The 19,228-nt window shown below is 44.8% G+C and overlaps 1 protein-coding gene across 3 annotated transcripts in view; it reads right to left on the bottom strand.

The window, feature by feature from the left end:
- Positions 1 to 1,213: 1,213 nt before the first annotated feature.
- Positions 1,214 to 19,228, bottom strand: part of slc16a4 (solute carrier family 16 member 4) — a 142,991-nt gene continuing 124,976 nt past the window's right edge. For all 3 annotated transcript variants that reach the window (XM_080209738.1, XM_080209741.1, XM_080209739.1), the window contains one exon: positions 1,214 to 6,917. In XM_080209738.1, coding sequence (XP_080065864.1) covers positions 6,664 to 6,917 — 254 coding nt within the window. In that variant the 3' untranslated portion in view covers positions 1,214 to 6,663. The remainder of the gene's footprint in view (positions 6,918 to 19,228) is intronic.

Below are 19,228 nucleotides of genomic sequence, written 5' to 3' on the forward strand. Positions count from 1 at the left end.
GGGAAGGGGAGTGTGTGAGTGTGTGCACAGTGGGGAAGGGGAGTGTGTGTGTGTGTGTGCGTGCAGTGGGGAAGGGGTGTGTGTGTGCATGCGCGCGCGCAGTGGGGAAGGGGAGTGTGTGAGTGTGTGCGCGCGCGCAGTGGGGAAGGGGAGTGTGTGTGTGTGCGCGCGCGCGCGGTGGGGAAGGGGAGTGTGTGTGTGTGCGCGCGCAGTGGGGAAGGGGAGTGTGTGTGTGTGTGTGTGCGTGCGGTGGGGAAGGGAGTGTGTGTGTGTGCGCGCGTGCGGTGGGGAAGGGGAGTGTGTGTGTGTGTGTGCGCGCAGTGGGGAAGGGGAGTGTGTGTGCGCAGTGGGGAAGGGGAGTGTGTGTGCGCGCGCAGTGGGGAAGGGGAGTGCGCGTGTGTGCGCGCAGTGGGGAAGGGGAGTGCGCGCACGTGTGTGTGTGTGTGTGTGCAGTGGGGAAGGGGAGTGTGTGTGTGTGTGCGCGGTGGGGAAGGGGAGTGTGTGTGTGTGTGCGCAGTGGGGAAGGGGAGTGGGTGTGTGTGTGCGCGGTGGGGAAGGGGAGTGTGTGTGTGTGTGCGCGGTGGGGAAGGGGAGTGTGTGTGTGTGCGCGCAGTGGGGAAGGGGAGTGTGTGCGCGCGGTGGGGAAGGGGAGTGTGTGTGTGTGCGCGCGCAGTGGGGAAGGGGGAGTGTGTGTGTGTGTGTGCGCGGTGGGGAAGGGGAGTGTGTGTTTGTGTGTGTGTGCGCGCACGCGCAGTGGGGAAGGGGAGTGTGTGTGTGTGTGCGCTCAGTGGGGAAGGGGAGTGCGCGTGTGTGTGTGTGCAGTGGGGAAGGGGAGTGTGTGTGTGTGTGTGCGCGGTGGGGAAGGGGAGTGTGTGTGTGTGTGCGCGGTGGGGAAGGGGAGTGTGTGTGTGTGCGCGCGTGGGAAAGGGGAGTGTGTGTGTGTGCGCGCGGTGGGGAAGGGGAGTGTGTGTGTGTGCACGCGGTGGGGAAGGGGAGTGTGTGTGTGTGTGCGCGGTGGGGAAGGGGAGTGTGTGTGTGTGTGTGCGCGCGCAGTGGGGAAGGGGAGTGTGTGTGCGCGGTGGGGAAGGGGAGTGTGCGCGGGCACACGGTGGGGAAGGGGAGTGTGCGTGCGTGCGTGTGTGTGTGTGTGCGCGTGTGCAAGTGGGCATGGGGAAGGAGGGGTGAGGGGTGTGTGTGCGGAGGGAATGCGTGTGCCTACCTGGCAGCGGAGTTGGTTCCGTGAGTGAATGTGTTAATTCACATCACCACACTTTTTTAAAACTAGATTTATTGCTGTCATATTGCTTTAGTTTTGCTCCGCCATTGTTCCTTAATTTTTAATTCATTTAAACATTGTTTCAAACCTCAGCCTTTCAAAATTTGCTTCCCTGCCCCAATGATCTCAGATTTTTGATGAATAAGGCAGTCCATGCAACTTGGGCTTTAAGCTGTTTAGTGACCCAGTCTCTCCTGTTCTCTGTGGAAATCTAACCACCCTCTGAGAGGAAAAATCATCATGAACTCTGTCTAACATGAAACTCACTTTTTTAAACAGTGTCTCTTACTTCCTGCCTCTCCCACAAGGTAAACATCCTTTCAGCATCCTCTATAACATGACTCCTTAGGATCTGGTGTTTCAGTGAGATCACCTCTCCTAAAACAAGCCCTGTTTCAGGAATCAACCAAGTAAATCTCTCAACTGTTTCTAATGCAATTATATTGTTTCTTAAACAAGGAGACATAAACCTCTACACAACACTCCTGATATGGTCTCACCATATGCCCTGCACGATTATAGCAAAACCTCTCTACTTGTATTGCAAGGGGAATGGAATATAAATAAAAGCATTCTATTTGTCTGTTTTTCTTTACCAGTTCACCAATGACTAAATTTATTGAATTTAATTTCATAACTTGTCCTGGTGAGGTTTGAACTCCTTCCTCTGTTTGCCTGTCCGTTATCATAACCACTTGGCTGCCCAAGTCCACGAGGGAATGGGTGAGGTCCAACTGCCTGTTTGATTCTTTAAAGATAATTGTCTTGGCTTCATTGTTGGTGACAGAAATCCTGCCCAGGCCCATGTACAAGCCCTGAACACCAGAGATTCTGAATATTTCTCTTCCTCTCTTATCTTCTGTGAACAGTAACTTGTGACCCAGCTAAACCAAAGTTAGAATTCCAAAGAATATTTGCAAAGAATACCAAGAATAACTACTGACAGAGTGACTGTAATGATATTTTGGGAATAGCCGAGGAATCATTGCTGATGCTATTAAATACCTCAGTGTGCAGCTGTTGGAATCCATTCACTGTCAGGTTGAGTGTGGAGCTCTTATTACAGACTGGCTTTCAGCTGCTGTAAATATTTCAAGTTAGCTTCTGTTTATTTGACGACATTTTAAAACCATTCCCCATGAGAATAATTTTGTATGATATTCTAGAGCTTTTCAGAGAGATGATAGGGCCCATGTGAGGAGAAACTAGTTATAAAGATCTGTCTAGTTTCTGTTGCACAGGAGTGTTTGCTCAAATTTTATTTAGAAGTTTCCTGAAAAAAATCCTGACCACGTCAAACATCGGAAAGGAGTAAAGAGGAGCCGTTTAAGATAAATACATCTAACCACGTCAATGTGAGCGATAACTCAATACCAGAACAGACCTTCAATCTATCGGGGTAATTCCTTTGGAATTCTGTGGAGGATGCCATTCATCAAGTATTTGACCAAATACTATCTTGATCCCATTCTCCATTTTGCAATCAGCTTCATTGAATGATCAAAACCATAAGATTTTGCCAATAACCCAGAACACTTCCCAAGAAAAAATGAATTTTATTAAATTTGTTTTATATACAATAAAATCTATAATGAACTTTTGCCACAGTTTGTGTATGGATCCATTGGGCAGAGAAGTAAATATGATTGATTGCTATTATTTTGGGACCAATTTCATGGAAAATTGAGGTTCTGCTTTTGAAACTGCCACCAAGAAAGGAAGAAATTAGCTGTCATTATCAATAATCTCAATACTTTTTTGAAATGGATCTGTGCTTTGATATGTATGTTTCAGGATTTACATTTTGTGGAATTGGCTGTCATTACGTTAGAATGGTAGCCTATCAAATCCAGGATCCTGAGTTCAAACCCAAACACACACTGCTGGCTGTAAAGGATCAACGTTTCCATTGTTTTAACCTAGTGTTGTTGGTGATGGTATGACATTGTGTCAAGTTGGTCTGTCAGCCAGCTTGACACAACCCAAAGCTTTCTATAGGCATGTCAGGAATAAATGAATGACTAGGGTAAGATTAGGACCAGTCAAAGACGGTAGTGGGAAGTTGTGCGTGGAATCAGAAGAGATTGGAGAGGTGCTAAATGAATATTTTTTGTCAGGATTCACACAGGAAAAAGACAGTGTTGTCGAGGAGAATACTGAGATTCGGGCTTTTAGACTAGACGGGATTGAGGTTCATAAGGAGGAGGTGTTAGCAATTCTGGAAAGTGTGAAATTAGATAAGTCCCCTGGGCCGGATGGGATTGATCCTAGGATTCTCTGGGAAGCTAGGGAGGCAATTGCAGAACCTTTGGCTTTGATCATTATGTCATCATTGTCTACAGGAATAGCGCTAGATGACTGGAGGATAGCAAATGTTGTCCCCTTGTTCAAGAAGGGGCGTTGAGACAGCCCTGGGAATTATAGACCAGTGAGCCTTACTTCTGTTGTGGGCAAAGTTTTGGAAAGGATTATAAGCGATAGGATTTATAATCATCTAGAAAGGAATCATTTGATTAGGGATAATCAACATGGTTTTGTGATTCAAGACCTTATTGACTTCTTTGAGAAGGTGACCGAAGAGGTGGATGAGGGTAAACAGTTGATGTGATGTATATGAATTTCAGTAAAGCGTTTGTTAAGGTTCCCCATGGTAGGCTATTGCATAAAATGGGATTGCGGGTAATTTAGTGGTTTGGATCAGAAATTGGCTAGCTGTAAGAAGACAGAGGGTGGTGGGTGATGGGAAATGTTCACCCTGGAGTTCAGTTACTCGTAATGTAGCGCAAGGCTTATTGAGAAAGTGAGGAGGCATGGGATCCAAGGGGACATTGCTTTGTGGATCCAGAACTGGCTTGCCCATAGAAGGCAAAGAGTGGTTATAGATGGGTCATGTTCTGCATGGAGGTCAGTCACCAGTGGAGTGTCCCAGGGATCTGTTCTGGGACCCTCACTCTTTGTGATTTTTAAAAATAACCTGGATGAGGAAGTGGAGGGATGGGTTGGTAAGTTTGTTGATGACACAAAGGTTGGAAGTGTTGTGGATAGTGTGGAGGGATGTCAGAAGTTGCAGCAAGACATTGATAGGATGCAAGACAGGGCAGAGAAGTGGCAGGTGGAGTTCAACCCAGATAAGTGTGAATTGGTTCATTTTGGCAGGTCAAATAGGATGGCAGAATATATTAATGGTAGGACTCTTGGCAGTGTGGAAGATCAGAAGAATCTTAGGGTCCGAGTTCATAGGATGCTCAAAGCAGCTGCACAGTTTGAAGCCGTGGTTAAAAGTTGTATGGGGTACTGTCCTTCATCAATTGAGGAATTGAGTTTAGGAATCGAGCGATAATGTTGCAGCTATAGAGGACTCTAGTCAGACCCCACTTGGAGTACTGTGCTCAGTGCTGGTCATCTCATTACAGGAAGGAGGTGGAGGTGGAAGCCATAGAAAGGGCGCAGAGGAGACTTACAAGGATGTTGCCTGGACTGGGGAGGTCGGCCTTTTCTCCTTGGGGAGATGAAGGATGACAGGTGACCTGATAGAGATGTATGAGATGTTGAGAGCTATTGATCGAGTGGATAGTCAGAGGCTTTTTCCCAGGGCTGAAATGGTTGCCACAAAAGGACACAGGTTTAAGGTTGGGGGCGGGGGGGGCGGGTAGGTACAGATGAGATGTCAGGGGTATGTTTTTCAGTCAGAGAGTGGTGGGTGTGTGGAATTGGCTGCCAGTGGTGGTGGTGGAGGTGGATTTGATAGGGTCTTTTAAGAGACTTTTAAATAAGTACAAGGAACTTAGTAAGATAGAGAGTTATAGGTAAGCCTAGTAATCCCTAAGGTAGGGACATGTTCTACTGTGCTGTAGATTTTCTATGTTTCAATCCAAACCCATTGGCTCTCCGCCATTGGCTTCCTTTGCCTCCCACTGATGACGGCTTTTGACTGACTCAATCTTATTCCCTAAATCTGTGTGACATTTTCATTCTGTCTTTAAAAACCTAACTGTCTTCCTCCTGCTTCATAAATGGGAACGCTGAAATATTCGTTAAGGACTTCTTGGCCTTTTGGCTATGACCAAGCCAGAGATGGGGTGCAATGCCTCATTCTTGCCGGCTTGCCTCTTGTCTGCCTCCCTTGTGGGGACCGTGAATCGGATTGAATTCAATTTTGAATTTGGATTTGGAGCAAGCAAGGAATGGATTTGGGTTTGCCTGGTCCACTCTGAGCATTGGCTTTGTAACTTTAAGAATGGAGTAAAATATTTTAAATGCAACTTTCTAATTGTGTGGTGATTGACCTTGAAGCAATCAATGTCATCGTTGGATGCATGAATTAGGGAGAAAAACTACTTTGAAGACTTTGTAACAGCAGTGTTTAGCTGTAGTAGTTAACACAAGCAGACTTGGTAAGTACAGTATGACTGTGTAGGATGCTACCCACTCTTTCCTGCAGTAAAGATACTTTGAAGAACAAAAATAGTTCAAGGCAACTTTTTGGCACAGTGACTCCTCACACTATTCCAGCCTTGCTGTATGACCTCTTTGGGAGACACTTTGCCAAAATTCAACAAAGGGGGAGGTGTTTGCAATAAAAACATAAAATGCTGGAAAAACTCAGCAGGTCTGGCAGCAACTGTGGAGAGAGAAAAACAGTTAATGTTGAGTCCATGTGACTTTGTCAAAGCTGAGGTGTTTTTAATGCTGCAAATTGTGGTGGTGAAAATTTAAATCCTGGAGTAATCAGCAAAATACTCTTCTTCCCTAAGCACTGTTCCCTGAATCCTGGGACAATCCCTAATCAAGGTTCTGAATAATGGATACCAACTATAAAATGATTTGTGTTTGTGCTGATCTGTTTTCCACTTGCCATAGTTCTGAACCTGTTATCTCTGAGGTAGGGCTGAAGCACCTTTTAAATCAGCTGAATGGAGGGTGGGTGGGGAGGGAAGGTGGGGTGGGGATGCTTATTTGGGGAATAAAGTCCTTGCCTGGGGTTAGGAGAGCTGGTTGAAACGAGTTTCTGGCTCAACTTAGCACCTCTGTGCACCAAAACGTAACTATAATTTGAACCAAATTAGCAGCCGCACGTAGAGAGATATAGGAAATGAAATAAATGTGTTGGTGCTGTTTGTTCTGCGACAGTTTGATGGTCAATAAGCATTGAAGGTTTCCTGTTTGTTTGTAATCCAGGCACTTCCTGAACTTCATAACAATAAATGCAAAATGTTAAAACTTGTGCCAGTCCTTGCACTGATATTCCTACCCCTCAGCCCAAAAATATTCACAAATATAATTTTGCATTGAGATAAAAAAGTACAATCTTTAAATCCCATCTCTTGTATATCTATAAAATAAGGTGACTCTTTCCCAGTGTATTAGAGGTTACAAATTACTCTCTCTTATACAGAGCTGATGTGTTCTAGCTTCTCAGTCCTAATGTCAGATGGGATGATACGTTGCCCGTTCTGACATTCGGCTCTACAAGCCACATTTGTTATTGTTTCCATCTTCACTGTCAAAGTCTCTGCCTGCTTTCTTGCCTTGTATCTTCTTGCTGTGGGCTCCAGAAATAGAGAAACAGAAGACAGCAGGTAGCACACCCCAGCCAAGTAAAAAGAACAGTCATGTGTCTGCGTGTAGTCATATAGCCAACCTGCAAAATGTGCAAGAGATGTTCAGTTAGACGGCTTTATTTCACAATTATTTCAATGCCGTGATCGTCATGTTCCATCCTCCACTTAACAGGAACTCTCAAATAGTTCAGACCTCCTATGGAAAGGGTATTAAAGCAATGGAGCATAAAATGGAATATAAAACTGTACAAGGAGCTGCTTTAAGAACATAAGAAATAGGAGCAGGAGTAGGCCAACTAGCCCTTCGAGCCTGCCCCGCCATTCAATAAGATCATGGCTGATCTGTCTTGGCTCAGTTCCACATTCCCACCCTCTCCCCATAACCCTTAATCCCCTCTCTTATCAAAAACCCATCAACCCGCGTCTTAACAATATTTAGCGAGGCAGCCTCCACCACTTCAACGGGCAGAGAATTCCAGAGATTCACCACCCTTTGAGTGAAGAAGTTCCTCCTCAACTCCGTTCTAAACCGCCCCCCCTTTATCTTGAGGCTGTGCCCCCTAGTCCTACTATCCTTTCTGAGCGGGAAGAGTCTCTCCACCTCTATCCTATCCATCCCATTCATCATCTTATACGTCTCAATGAGATCTCCCCTCATTCTTCTAAACTCTAACGAGTACAAGCCTAATTTATTCAGCCTCTCCTCACAGCTCAACCCCCTCAACTCCGGCATCAGCCTAGTAAACCTCCTCAGCACTCCCTCCAAGGCCAAAATATCCTTGCGTAAGTACGGTGCCCAAAACTGCACACAGTACTCCAGCTGCGGCCTCACCAATGCCCTATACAGCCACAGCAAGACCTCCCTACTTTTATATTCAATCCCCCGCGCAATGAAGGCCAGCATCCCATTCGCCTTCCTGACCACCTGCTGCACCTGCAAGCTGGGTTTTTGCGACTCATGCACAAGGACCCCGAGGTCCTTCTGCACCGTCGCCTGCTGCAGTTTTTCTCCACGTAAGTAATAATCCTTCCTACCATTATTCCTACCACAGTGGACCACCTCGCACTTGCCAACATTAAATTCCATTTGCCATTTCCTGGCCCATTCGCCCAGCCTATCTAGATCCTTCTGTAGACTCTCCCCACCCTCCGCACAATTTGCCTTTCCACCAATTTTGGTGTCATCAGCAAATTTCGACACCCTACACTCGGTTCCCTCCTCCAGATCATCTATATAAATGGTAAATAGCTGAGGCCCCAGCACCGAACCCTGGGGCACTCCACTAGTCACCATCCGCCAATCCGAATAGCACCCACTGACCCCCACTCTCTGCCTCCTATTTGACAACCAGTCCTCTATCCACGCTAACACCCTACCCCCAACTCCATGCCCCCTGACCTTCTGCAATAACCTCTTGTGAGGTACCTTGTCAAACGCCTTCTGAAAATCCAGAAAGACCACATCCGCCGGCTCTCCTCTATCCACCGCCCTAGACACATCCTCATAGAACTGCAGTAAATTTGTCAGACACGACTTCCCTTTAACGAAACCGTGCTGCGTCTGCTCTATCAAGTAGTTCCCCTCAAGATGCCTCGCTATTTCCTCCTTGATGACGGATCCTAACATTTTACCTACAACAGACATTAAACTAACAGGCCTATAATTCCCCGCCTTTTGCCTGACACCCTTCTTAAACAACGGCGTTACATTAGCCGTTTTCCAATCTTCCGGCACTTCCCCGGAATCCAGCGACGTCTGGAAAATAACCACCAAGGCATCCACTATCACCTCCGCCATTTCTTTCAGGACCCTCGGATGCATTCCATCCGGTCCTGGGGACTTGTCCACAATCAGCCCCTCCAGTCTGTCGAGCACTACCTCTGTAGTAACAGTAACGTCATCAAGACCCTCCTGTCCTACCACTTTTCCATCTCTAACACCCGGCAAATTATTCACGTCCTCCTCCATGAAGACCGAAACAAAAAAGTTATTCAAGACCTCAGCCATTTCCCCATCCCCTACCACTAAGTCCCCCTTCTCATCCTCTAAGGGACCAACGTTCACCCTAGCCAGCCTCTTCCTTTTTATATATTTATAAAAACTCTTGCTATCCTTTTTTATATTAAGCGCTAGCCCAGCTTCATAGTTTCTCTTACCCTTCTTTATCAACGTCTTTGTCAATCTTTGTTGACATTTAAACCTTTCCCAATCCTCTTCTCGCCCACTACTCTTAGCTACTCTAAACGCCTCCACTTTTAATTTAACACTTTCCTTCACCACCTTCGTTATCCACGGCTTATTACCTCTCCTCCTACGGTCCTTGTTGACCATCAGAATAAATTTCCGCTGAGCACCAAGAAAGATCTCCTTAAAGATCCTCCACTGCTCCTCAGCAGACCTACCTTCCAACGCGCTCCCCCAGTCCACATTCGCCAATTCTTCTCTCATCCTACTGTACTCCCCTCTGTTCAAACAAAGGACGCGTGTCTGGGAACCCACTTTGTCCTCCTCCATCTGCACCAGAAACTCCACCATACAATGATCACTCTCCCCAAGAGGATCCTTCACCGCAAGTTCCCTAATTCTACCCGCCTCATTAAACTAAGACTATTGCTATAGAACAAAGAACAACACAGCATGGGAAACAGGCCCTTCGGCCCAACAAGCCCATGCTGCCATTTTAACATTGAGTGCCCTCCTCTAACCATGACCTTTGTCTACACCTTTTGGGGAAGATTGAGGGAAGACTAATTCAGGGACAAATTATTACACCAATCAGCCTAAGAGCATGTTTTTTGGGATGTGGGAGGAAACCGGAGCATCTGGAGAAAACCCACGCAACTACAGGGAGAACGTACAAACTCCTGCAGACACCAGCCCAAATCCATGTATCTGCACAGCAAACAGTGATAGTCATTGGACTGTCATGTTGCCTGTCAGCTGGTCCAGTTTAAGCGTACACTAACGACTATAGAACTGTGATGGGCGACCCAGGCTACTGAATGGCCACATAGGTAACCCTCAAATTGTCTTTGGGCAGCAAGGTTGAAATCAGGTTTGTTCATCAAATATGATCCCATGAATAAGATTAAATATATTTTAATAGAGCTATCAACAACTTTAGATGGTAAAACAAAAATATTTACACTGGCTCAGAGGGAGCACATGGCTCTGTCTGTGAATGTTGTGAGCAATCAGCATGCACTGCACTTGCCCTTATTTTACATGTGTATCACTTCAGAGTGGAATATGGCAACCCTCCACACTGGCAATAAAATGTCTCTTGGGTGGCATGCTGGAATTTCAGTGGATTTGTGTATGCATTTTAAGAACATAAGAAATAGGAGCAGGAGTAGGCCATCTAGCCCCTCGAGCCTGCCCCACCATTCAATAAGATCATGGCTGATTTATCATGTCTCAGTTCCACATTCCCGCCCTCGCCCCATAACCCTTAATCCCCTTGCCTATCAAAAACCTATCAACCCACGTCTTAAATATATTTAGCGAGGCAGCCTTCGCCACTTCAACAGGCAGAGAATTCCAGAGATTCACCACCCTTTGAGTGAAGAAGTTCCTCCTCAACTCCGTTCTAAACCGCCTCCCCTTTATCTTGAGGCTGTGCCCTCTAGTCCTACTGTCCTTTCTGGCAGGAAGAGCCTCTCCACCTCTATCCTATCCACCCCATTCATCATCTTATACGTCTCAATGAGATCTCCCCTCATTCTTCTAAACTCTAACGAGTACAAGCCTAGTTTACTCAGCCTCTCCTCATAGTTCAACCCCCTCAACTCCGGTATCAGCCTAGTAAACTATTTTCAAGGAATTGCCACATTGGAGACTTGTTTGTATAAGATGAAAGCAGTGTGTTAAAAGGAGTGGAGTAGCATGAGGAATAAACCAAAAGGGAAAATGCTGGAAAATCTCAGCAGGTCTGGCAGCATCTGTAAAGAGAGAAAAGAGCTGATGTTTCGAGTCCAGATGACCCTTTGTCAAAACATTGACAAAGCTTTGACAAAAGGTCATCTGGACTCAACGTCAGCTCTTTTCTCTCACACACAAGACACCCAAGGCTGAAACTGAACCCAGATCTCTGAGGCAGCAGTGCTAACCACTGTGCCACCACTCCACTCCAGAAGTCTAATAAATTGGTTAAATATGATTTCTCTTTTACAGAACTATTTAAATGTCTGCCACTTCATCTTTATTGATCTGCCCATTAACCTAATTTGATGGTTCATTTTACCTGGCTCTGCTTTCATACGCTCATAATTGCCTTTACTTAAGTTTAAAATGCTAGTCTCAGTACCACTCCTCTCAAATGTGAATGTCAAATAGTGGTTAGCACTACTACCTCACAGCACCAGGGACACAGGTTTAATTCCAACCTTGGGTAACTGCCTCTGTAGAATCTGCATGTTCTCCCCATGTCTGTATTGGTTTTCTCTGGATGCTCCAATTTCTCCCCTCAGTCTGAAAGATGCACTGGTTAGGTATATTGCCTGTGTTAAATTCTCCCTCCTGTATAGCCATACAAGCGCCAGAGTGTGGCGACAAGGGGATTTTCACAGTAACTTCATTGTAGTATTAATGTAAGCCTACTTGTGACAAATAAACTTACTATATCTGCTACCTGCCTTCACTGTGAGATCATTGCTTCCTGTCTTGTTGCACAATACCAGTTCTAGCATAATTGTTCTCTAGTTGTCTCTGGAACGTGTTATTCAAAGAAATTATCCCTAAAACACTCAAAGAACTCTTCACCTAGATGACATTTTCCCCATTGATTTATCCAGTTAACATGTAGATAAAAATCACTAATGATAATTGCTGTATCTTTCTGACAAGTTCCCATTATTTCTTGTTTTATACGCTGCCCTCTGATGTGATTATTGTTAGGAGGAGGCCTGTACATCACTTCCACAAGTGACTTCTTGCCTTTATCATTTATCATCTCTACACAAACCATTTCTGCAACCTGGTTTCCTGAATGGAGGTCATCCTTTGTTGTTATAGAAAGCATGCTTTCTGGTTGTATCACAGCTTGGTATGGCTCCTGCTCTGCTCAAGACCACAAGGAACTACAAAAAGTTGTGAATTTAGCCCAATCCATCATGCAAACCAGCCTCCCATTCCATTGACTCTGTCTACATTTCCCACTGCCTCGGAAAAGCAGCCAGCATAATTATGGACCCCACGCACCCTGGACATTCTTTCTTCTACATTCTTCTGTCAGGAAAACAATTCGAAACTCTGAGGTCATGTATCAATTGACTCGAGAACAGCTTCTTACCTGCTGCCATCAGACTTGCATCAAGTTGACCTTTCTCTACACCCTACCTATGACTGTAACACTACATTCTGCGCTCCCTTGTTTATTTTCTCTATGAACGGTATGCTTTGTATAGCGTACAAAAAAAAAATACTTTTCACTGTATACTAATACATGTGACAATAATAAATCAAATTGTGTTAATATCATCATTAACTTAGTGGATCCACCTCTGTACCTTTTCTTCCTATCCTTCCAAAATGTCATGTACAGTGGTGTATCCTTCAATATTCCAGTCCCAATCTATTTCGTCTTGTAGCCATATCTCTGTAGTGGTTATCAGATTGTACTTACTTCTATCAATGCAGTTTGTTTTTAAATGCTACATGCATTCAGATACAAAACCTTTAGTTTTTCCCTTTTATTATCTCTAGCCTTATCTGCAGATGCACGGTAAGCTTCATACTGTCTATCCCTTTTTGACACAGTCTATCATTTCCATTCTTTCTCTTTTGCCTTGTCTCTCTTTGACTTACCACATTTTCTAAAATTCCCGATACTTAGTTTAAAATCTTTACTTCCCTGATTATGTGACTTTCACAGTTCAGGTGTAGACCATCCGAATGGTATAGATCTCATTTCCCCAATGCTGACGCAGTACTCCATGAACTGGCACCCACTTCTCTGCACCAGTCTGAGACATGTATTCATTTCTTCAATTTATTTGTCCAATTTGCACACGACTAATTTTAAGTTCTATTACTTAATTTGCTGTCTAGCTCCTCGTACTGACCAGGAAGAATCTCTTGTTCTACCAATGTTGTTGGTATCTATATGGGTTGCAATGAATCTCCCTCTGTGCAACTCCCTCTCCAGTTTTGAACCTTGGCACCATAAGAACATAAGAAATAGGAGCAGGAGTAGGCCATCTAGCCCTTCGAGCCTGCCCCGCCATTCAATAAGATCATGGCTGATCTGTCGCTGCTCAGTTCCACTTTCCCGCCCTCTCCCCATAACCCTTAATCCCCTCTCTTATCAAAAACCCATCAACCCGCGTCTTAAAAATATTTAGCGAGGCAGCCTCCACCACTTCAACGGGCAGAGAATTCCAGAGATTCACCACCCTTTGAGTGAAGAAGTTCCTCCTCAACTCCGTTCTAAATCGCCCCCCTTTTATCTTGAGGCTGTGCCCCCTAGTCCTACTGTCTTTTTTGAGCGGGAAGAGTCTCTCCACCTCTATCCTATCCATCCCATTCATCATCTTATACGTCTCAATGAGATCTCTCCTCATTCTTCTAAACTCTAACGAGTACAAGCCCAGTTTATTCAGCCTCTCCTCATAGCTCAACCCCCTCAACTCCGGTATCAGCCTAGTAAACCTCCTCTGCACTCCCTCCAAGGCCAAAATATCTTTGCGCAGGTGCGGCGCCCAAAACTGCACACAGTACTCCAGCTGCGGCCTCACCAATGCCCTATACAGCTGCAGCAAGACCTCCCTACTTTTATATTCAATCCCCCTCGCTATGAAGGCCAGCATCCCATTCGCCTTCCTGACCACCTGCTGCACCTGCAAGCTGGGTTTTTGGTGACTCATGCACAAGGACCCCGAGGTCCCTCTGCACTGTCGCCTGCTGCAGTTTTTCGCCCCATAAGTAATAGTCCTTCCTACCATTCTTCCTACCAAAGTAGACCACCTCACACTTGCCAACATTAAATTCCATTTGCCATTTCCTGGCCCATTCGCCCAGCCTATCTAGATCCTTCTGCAGACTCTCCACACCCTCCGCACAATTTGCCGTTCCCCCAATCTTGGTGTCATCAGCAAATTTCGACACCCTACACTCGGTTCCCTCCTCCAGATCATCTATATAAATGGTAAAAAGCTGAGGCCCCAGCACCGACCCCTGAGGCACTCCACTAGTCACCATCCGCCAATCTGAATAGCACCCGTTGACCCCCACTCTCTGCCTCCTATTTGACAACCAATCCTCTATCCACGCTAACACCCTACCCCCAACTCCATGTCCCTCGACCTTCTGCAATAACCTCTTGTGAGGTACTTTGTCAAATGCCTTCTGAAAATCTAGAAAGACCACATCCACCGGCTCTCCTCTATCCACCGCCCTAGACACATCCTCATAGAACTCCAGTAAATTTGTCAGACACGACTTCCCTTTAATGAAACCGTGCTGCGTCTGCTCTATCAAGCAATTCCCTTCAAGATGCCTCGCAATTTCCTCCTTAATGACAGATTCTAACATTTTACCTACCACAGACGTTAAACTGACCGGCCTATAATTCCCCGCCTTTTGCCTGGCACCCTTCTTAAACAACGGCGTAACATTAGCCGTTTTCCAATCATCCGGCAGGCAGACAAAACCGTCATCTGGATTCTTGCTCTTTTCTGCAGAGATCTACATCAATTCCCATCATCATACACACCCCTGCAACACTACATTCCTTTTGGCTCTCCTTGAGCAGCTTCCCGTACCATGATTCATGGTCAGTCAGCTCATCTATCCTGCAGTCCCAAATAAGCTGCAATCTCAAACCTGTTGGAGAAAGGTGGTGGCCGTTGCACTCCTGTCCCCTGAGTCCTTTTACCTGCCTCACTCACAGTCATAGCCTCCTGTCTCTATCCATGAACCAAATCAGAAGGTTCTGTGCTGAGTGTGACTGCCTCCTGGTACGAAGTGTCCAGGTAACTTTCCCCATCCCTGATGTGTGGCAGTATCTGCAGGTCCACCTCCAGCTTGGTGGTTCTGAGCCAAAGCTCCCTGGGTCACATTGGCATTCCATGTGCTCCCACGTGCTGCAGCTATGACATGTTGCCTTCCTTCGTGTCTTTATTAACTACTTTAATTATTTTATTCCATTAATTAATTTCCTTTTTATATATTTTGAGTTCACTGCCAGTGTGTCTTTTCAAACTTTTGGAATTGAATTGACCTCAAAACTAATTTCCTGACCCCAAACAGCTTGCTTCTGTCCCCTGTGGTAAAATAAGAACCAACTCCTACAGGTTGAAAAGGCAAAAGCAAGGGAGCACCTGCTTCCCCTCACATTGAAATGTCTGTTTATAAATCCTTCTCGAACTAAGGAGTTACCTGACCCCCAGTGACAGAAAAAACTGGTTTCAGCTGCTTCCTTCAATTAGCTAACTTCATTCGCTTTTGTAATTATAGAAACATAGAAGATAGGAGCAAGAAGAGGCCATTTGGTCCTTCAAGCCTGCTCCGCCATTCATCGCGATCATGGCTGATCTTCCAAATCAATAGCCTAATCTTGCTTTCTCCTCATAAACTTTTGATCCCTTTTCCCCCCAAGTGCAATCTCCAGCTGCCTCTAGAATAAATTCAATGTTTTGGCACCAACTGCCTCCTGTGATAATGAATTCCACAGGCTCACCACTCTTTGGGTGAAGAAATGAACATAGAACATAGAACATTACAGTGCAGAACAGGCCCTTCGGCCCACAATGTTGCGCCAACCAGTTTTTAAAAAAAAACACTGACCCACTAATCTAAACCAATCCCTTTTCGTCCATAAACCTATCCACAGATCTCTTAAACGCCCCCAAATTAGGCGCATTTACAACTGCAGCAGGCAGGGCATTCCAGTCCCTCACCACCCTCTGGGTAAAGAACCAACCCCTGACATCCGTCCTATAACTACCCCCCCTTAATTTAAAGCCATGCCCCCTCGTGCTAGCTTTCTCCATCCGAGGAAAATGACTCCTAATCTCTGTCCTAAATGATCTATCCTGAATCCTCAGACTGTGATCCCTGGTTCTGGGCTGCCCATCATTGGGAATATCCTCCCTGCATCTACCCTGTCTAGTCCTGTTAGCATTTTAAAAGTCTCCATGAGATTCCCCCTTCATTTGGCTGAACTCCAGTGAAAGCAATCCAACCGAGTCAATCTCTCCTCATACATCAGTCTTGCCATCCCTGGAATCAGCCTGGTAAACCTTCGCTGCACTGCCTCCAAAGCAAGAACATCCTTCCTCGGAAAAGGAGACCAAAACTGCACACGATACTCTTGGTGTGGCCTCACCAAGGCCCTGTATAATTGCAACAACACATCCCTGCTCCTGAACTCAACACCTCTCGCAATGAAGGCCAACATGTCATTTGCCTTTACCACCTGCTGCACCTGCATGCTTGCCTTCAGTGACTGGTGCACAAGGATACCCAGGTCCCACTGCATACTCCCCTCTCCCAATTTACAGTCATTCAGGTAGTAATCTGCCTTCTTGTTTTTGCTTCCAAAGTCAATAACCTCACACTTATGCAAATTATACTGCATCTGCCATTGATTAGCCACTCACCCAACCTGTCCAGATCATTCTGAAGGATCTCTGTATCCTTGTCACAGTTCACCCTCCCACCCAACTTGGTATTATCTGCAAACTTTGAGATGTTACATTTTGTTCCGTCATCCAAATCATTTAATATATATTGTGGATAGCTGGGGTCCCAGCACTGATCTCTGTGGCACCTCACTATTTACTGCCTGCCAACTTGAAAAGCACCCATTAATTCCTACTCTTCAATTCCTCTCTGCCAACCAGTTTTCTATCCATCTCAATGCACTTGTATACCACATCGACTAGCTCCCTCTTGTCAACTCTACTAGTTACATCTTCAAAGAATCCAACAGATTTGTCAAGCATGATTTCCCCTTCATAAATCCATGCTGACTCTGTCTGATCTTGCCACTGCTTTCTAAATGCTCTGCTATAAAATCCTTGATAATGGATTTGAGAATTTTCCCTACTGCCGATGTTAAGCTTACTGATCTATAATTCCCTGTTTTCTCTCTACCTGCCTTTTTGAATATTAGAGTGACACTCACTACCCTCCAAACTGCAGGGACTGTTCCAGAGTCTATAGAATCCTGGAAGATGACTACTAATGCATCCACTATTTCTAGAGCCACTTCCTTAGTACTCTGGATATAGATTTATCCACCTTCAATCCCATCAATTTTCCCAGCACCATTTCTCTACTAATATTGATCTCCCTCAGTTCTTCCCTCACACTAAATTTTGCATTCTCCAACATTTTCAGCATTTGATTTGTGTCCTCTTTTGTGAACACAGTACTAAAAAAAAATTCAGTTGCCCAGCCATTTCTTTGTCCCGTATTATACATCCTCTCATTTCTGTCTGTTGGGGACCTACATTTGTCTTCACCAACCTCTTTCTCTTCACGTATCTATAGACACCCTTAATGTTAGTTTCATGTTCCCTGCAAGCATAACCAGACCTCAAAACCTTGCATAAGGCTGGGAAATTTAGACAATAAAATTTTAGTTAACTGTTAAAGATAGACAAAAGCACATCCTTACTCGAACTGCTAGCAATCAATGTCCAATGATCTGCCCAACTCCCTTTTTAAAATTATTTCTGGAATCATCTTCCACCAACTTTTTAAAATAGAATCTGGCAACTCATTTTGAATAGAGTTTAAACTGACACCAATAACCAGAATGTTTTGAATAATGGTTCATATTTGCATTTCTGGTGTAGTAGGGTATATGTTGAATTTAATCAGAAACAAAGTGAGAATTAAACTCAAATCCTCTTCCTAGGCTATCTCTTCCTCTTACTGTAGGAAAGGAGTGTCAACTGTGTACGGAGAGATATGGAGATTGGATTTGTGCCCATTCTCAAGCCCAGGTTTCAGAGCATTTGTGTTGCTGTAAATGTACTTTGCACCAATGTGACTTTCCATTCTCACTCATTCACATATTAATGCTGGCTACCCAACGGGATGCTGGGCTCCCAGACAGATATATTTTCAAATCACTGATTTAATATACCTGACAGTGTAACTGAATTATTGCTCCCTATTTGTGTTGCCTGCCCTGTCTCTACCTCTGCTGTTATTGAAGAAAGAGGCTTGGATGTGAAACCAGATTCCTTCAATAAAACTACTGGACCAGTAGAGGGAGATAATGTTTCACAATCCAGATTCCCCACAATTAGTATACATCTAATCCTTCCCTCTCTCTCCCACACCCTCACCAAGAGTAAAATTATCACTACCCTCCCTCCACTCCCCACTGACCTGTCATGTCTGCATCTCATACTTACACCAATTGCATAGATATTATGGACTAGGTGCAAAATGTTGAAACTTATGGTTTGGAAAATTATGAACATCAATTTAGAGCTAAGGCTTTATATTTAGGATTAGCAAAGATCAAAATTAGTATATGGTTTTTTTAATGAGATGGATAGAAATTAGGCAGATGTTTGGTCCATCCAGTGACATCCACATTCATCCTAATTCCCACCCTGTGAGTGAAGAAGTTTTCCCTCACGTCCCCTCTAATTCTTCTACCAATCATTTTAAATTTGAGCCCCTGGAAATGGACCCCTCAGCTGGGGGAAATAATCCTTTCTTGTCCAGGACCCTGAAAAGTTTGTACATCTCAATTTGGTCACGCCTTAGCTCCCCTGTTCTAAGAAAAACAATACTAGCCTTTCCAATCTCTCCTCATAGCTATACTTTTCCAGCCCTGGCAACGTTCTTGTATATCTCCTCTGCACTGTCTCCAGAGCAATTATACCCTTCCTGTAACATGGTGATCAGAACTGTACTTAAAACTTCAGGTATGACCCAACCATCATTTTACGCAGTTCCATCATAACATTTCTGCTTTTAAATAAATAAAAGGAACAGAAAATGGAAACAACAACTAGAATCACAGAATCCTTATGGTGCAGGAGGAGGCCATTTGGCCCACCGAGTCTGCATTGACTGTGACAGGTCATCTTACCCAGGCTCTATCCCCATAACTCCACATATTTACCCCACGAATCCCCTAAACCTGCACAGCTTGGGATACTAAGGTTTAAAGTTTATTTATTAATGTCACAAGTAGACTTACATTAAGTAGACTACAATGAAGTTTTATATTCAATACCTTGCAACACGCACACACATACACACCTTTTAGAAATAATAGTATAATATTCGCTGACCTCTAATCATAAGACCATAAAACACAGGAGCCACTCGGCCCATCGAGTCTGTTCCACCATTCAATCATGGCTGATATTTTTCTCATCCCCATTCTCCCCATAACATTTTCTCTAGAACCCCTTATTG

Source organism: Carcharhinus amblyrhynchos, chromosome 22, assembly GCF_965287045.1.
Source record: "Carcharhinus amblyrhynchos chromosome 22, sCarAmb.v2.hapA, whole genome shotgun sequence".
Taxonomy (NCBI): domain Eukaryota; kingdom Metazoa; phylum Chordata; class Chondrichthyes; order Carcharhiniformes; family Carcharhinidae; genus Carcharhinus; species Carcharhinus amblyrhynchos.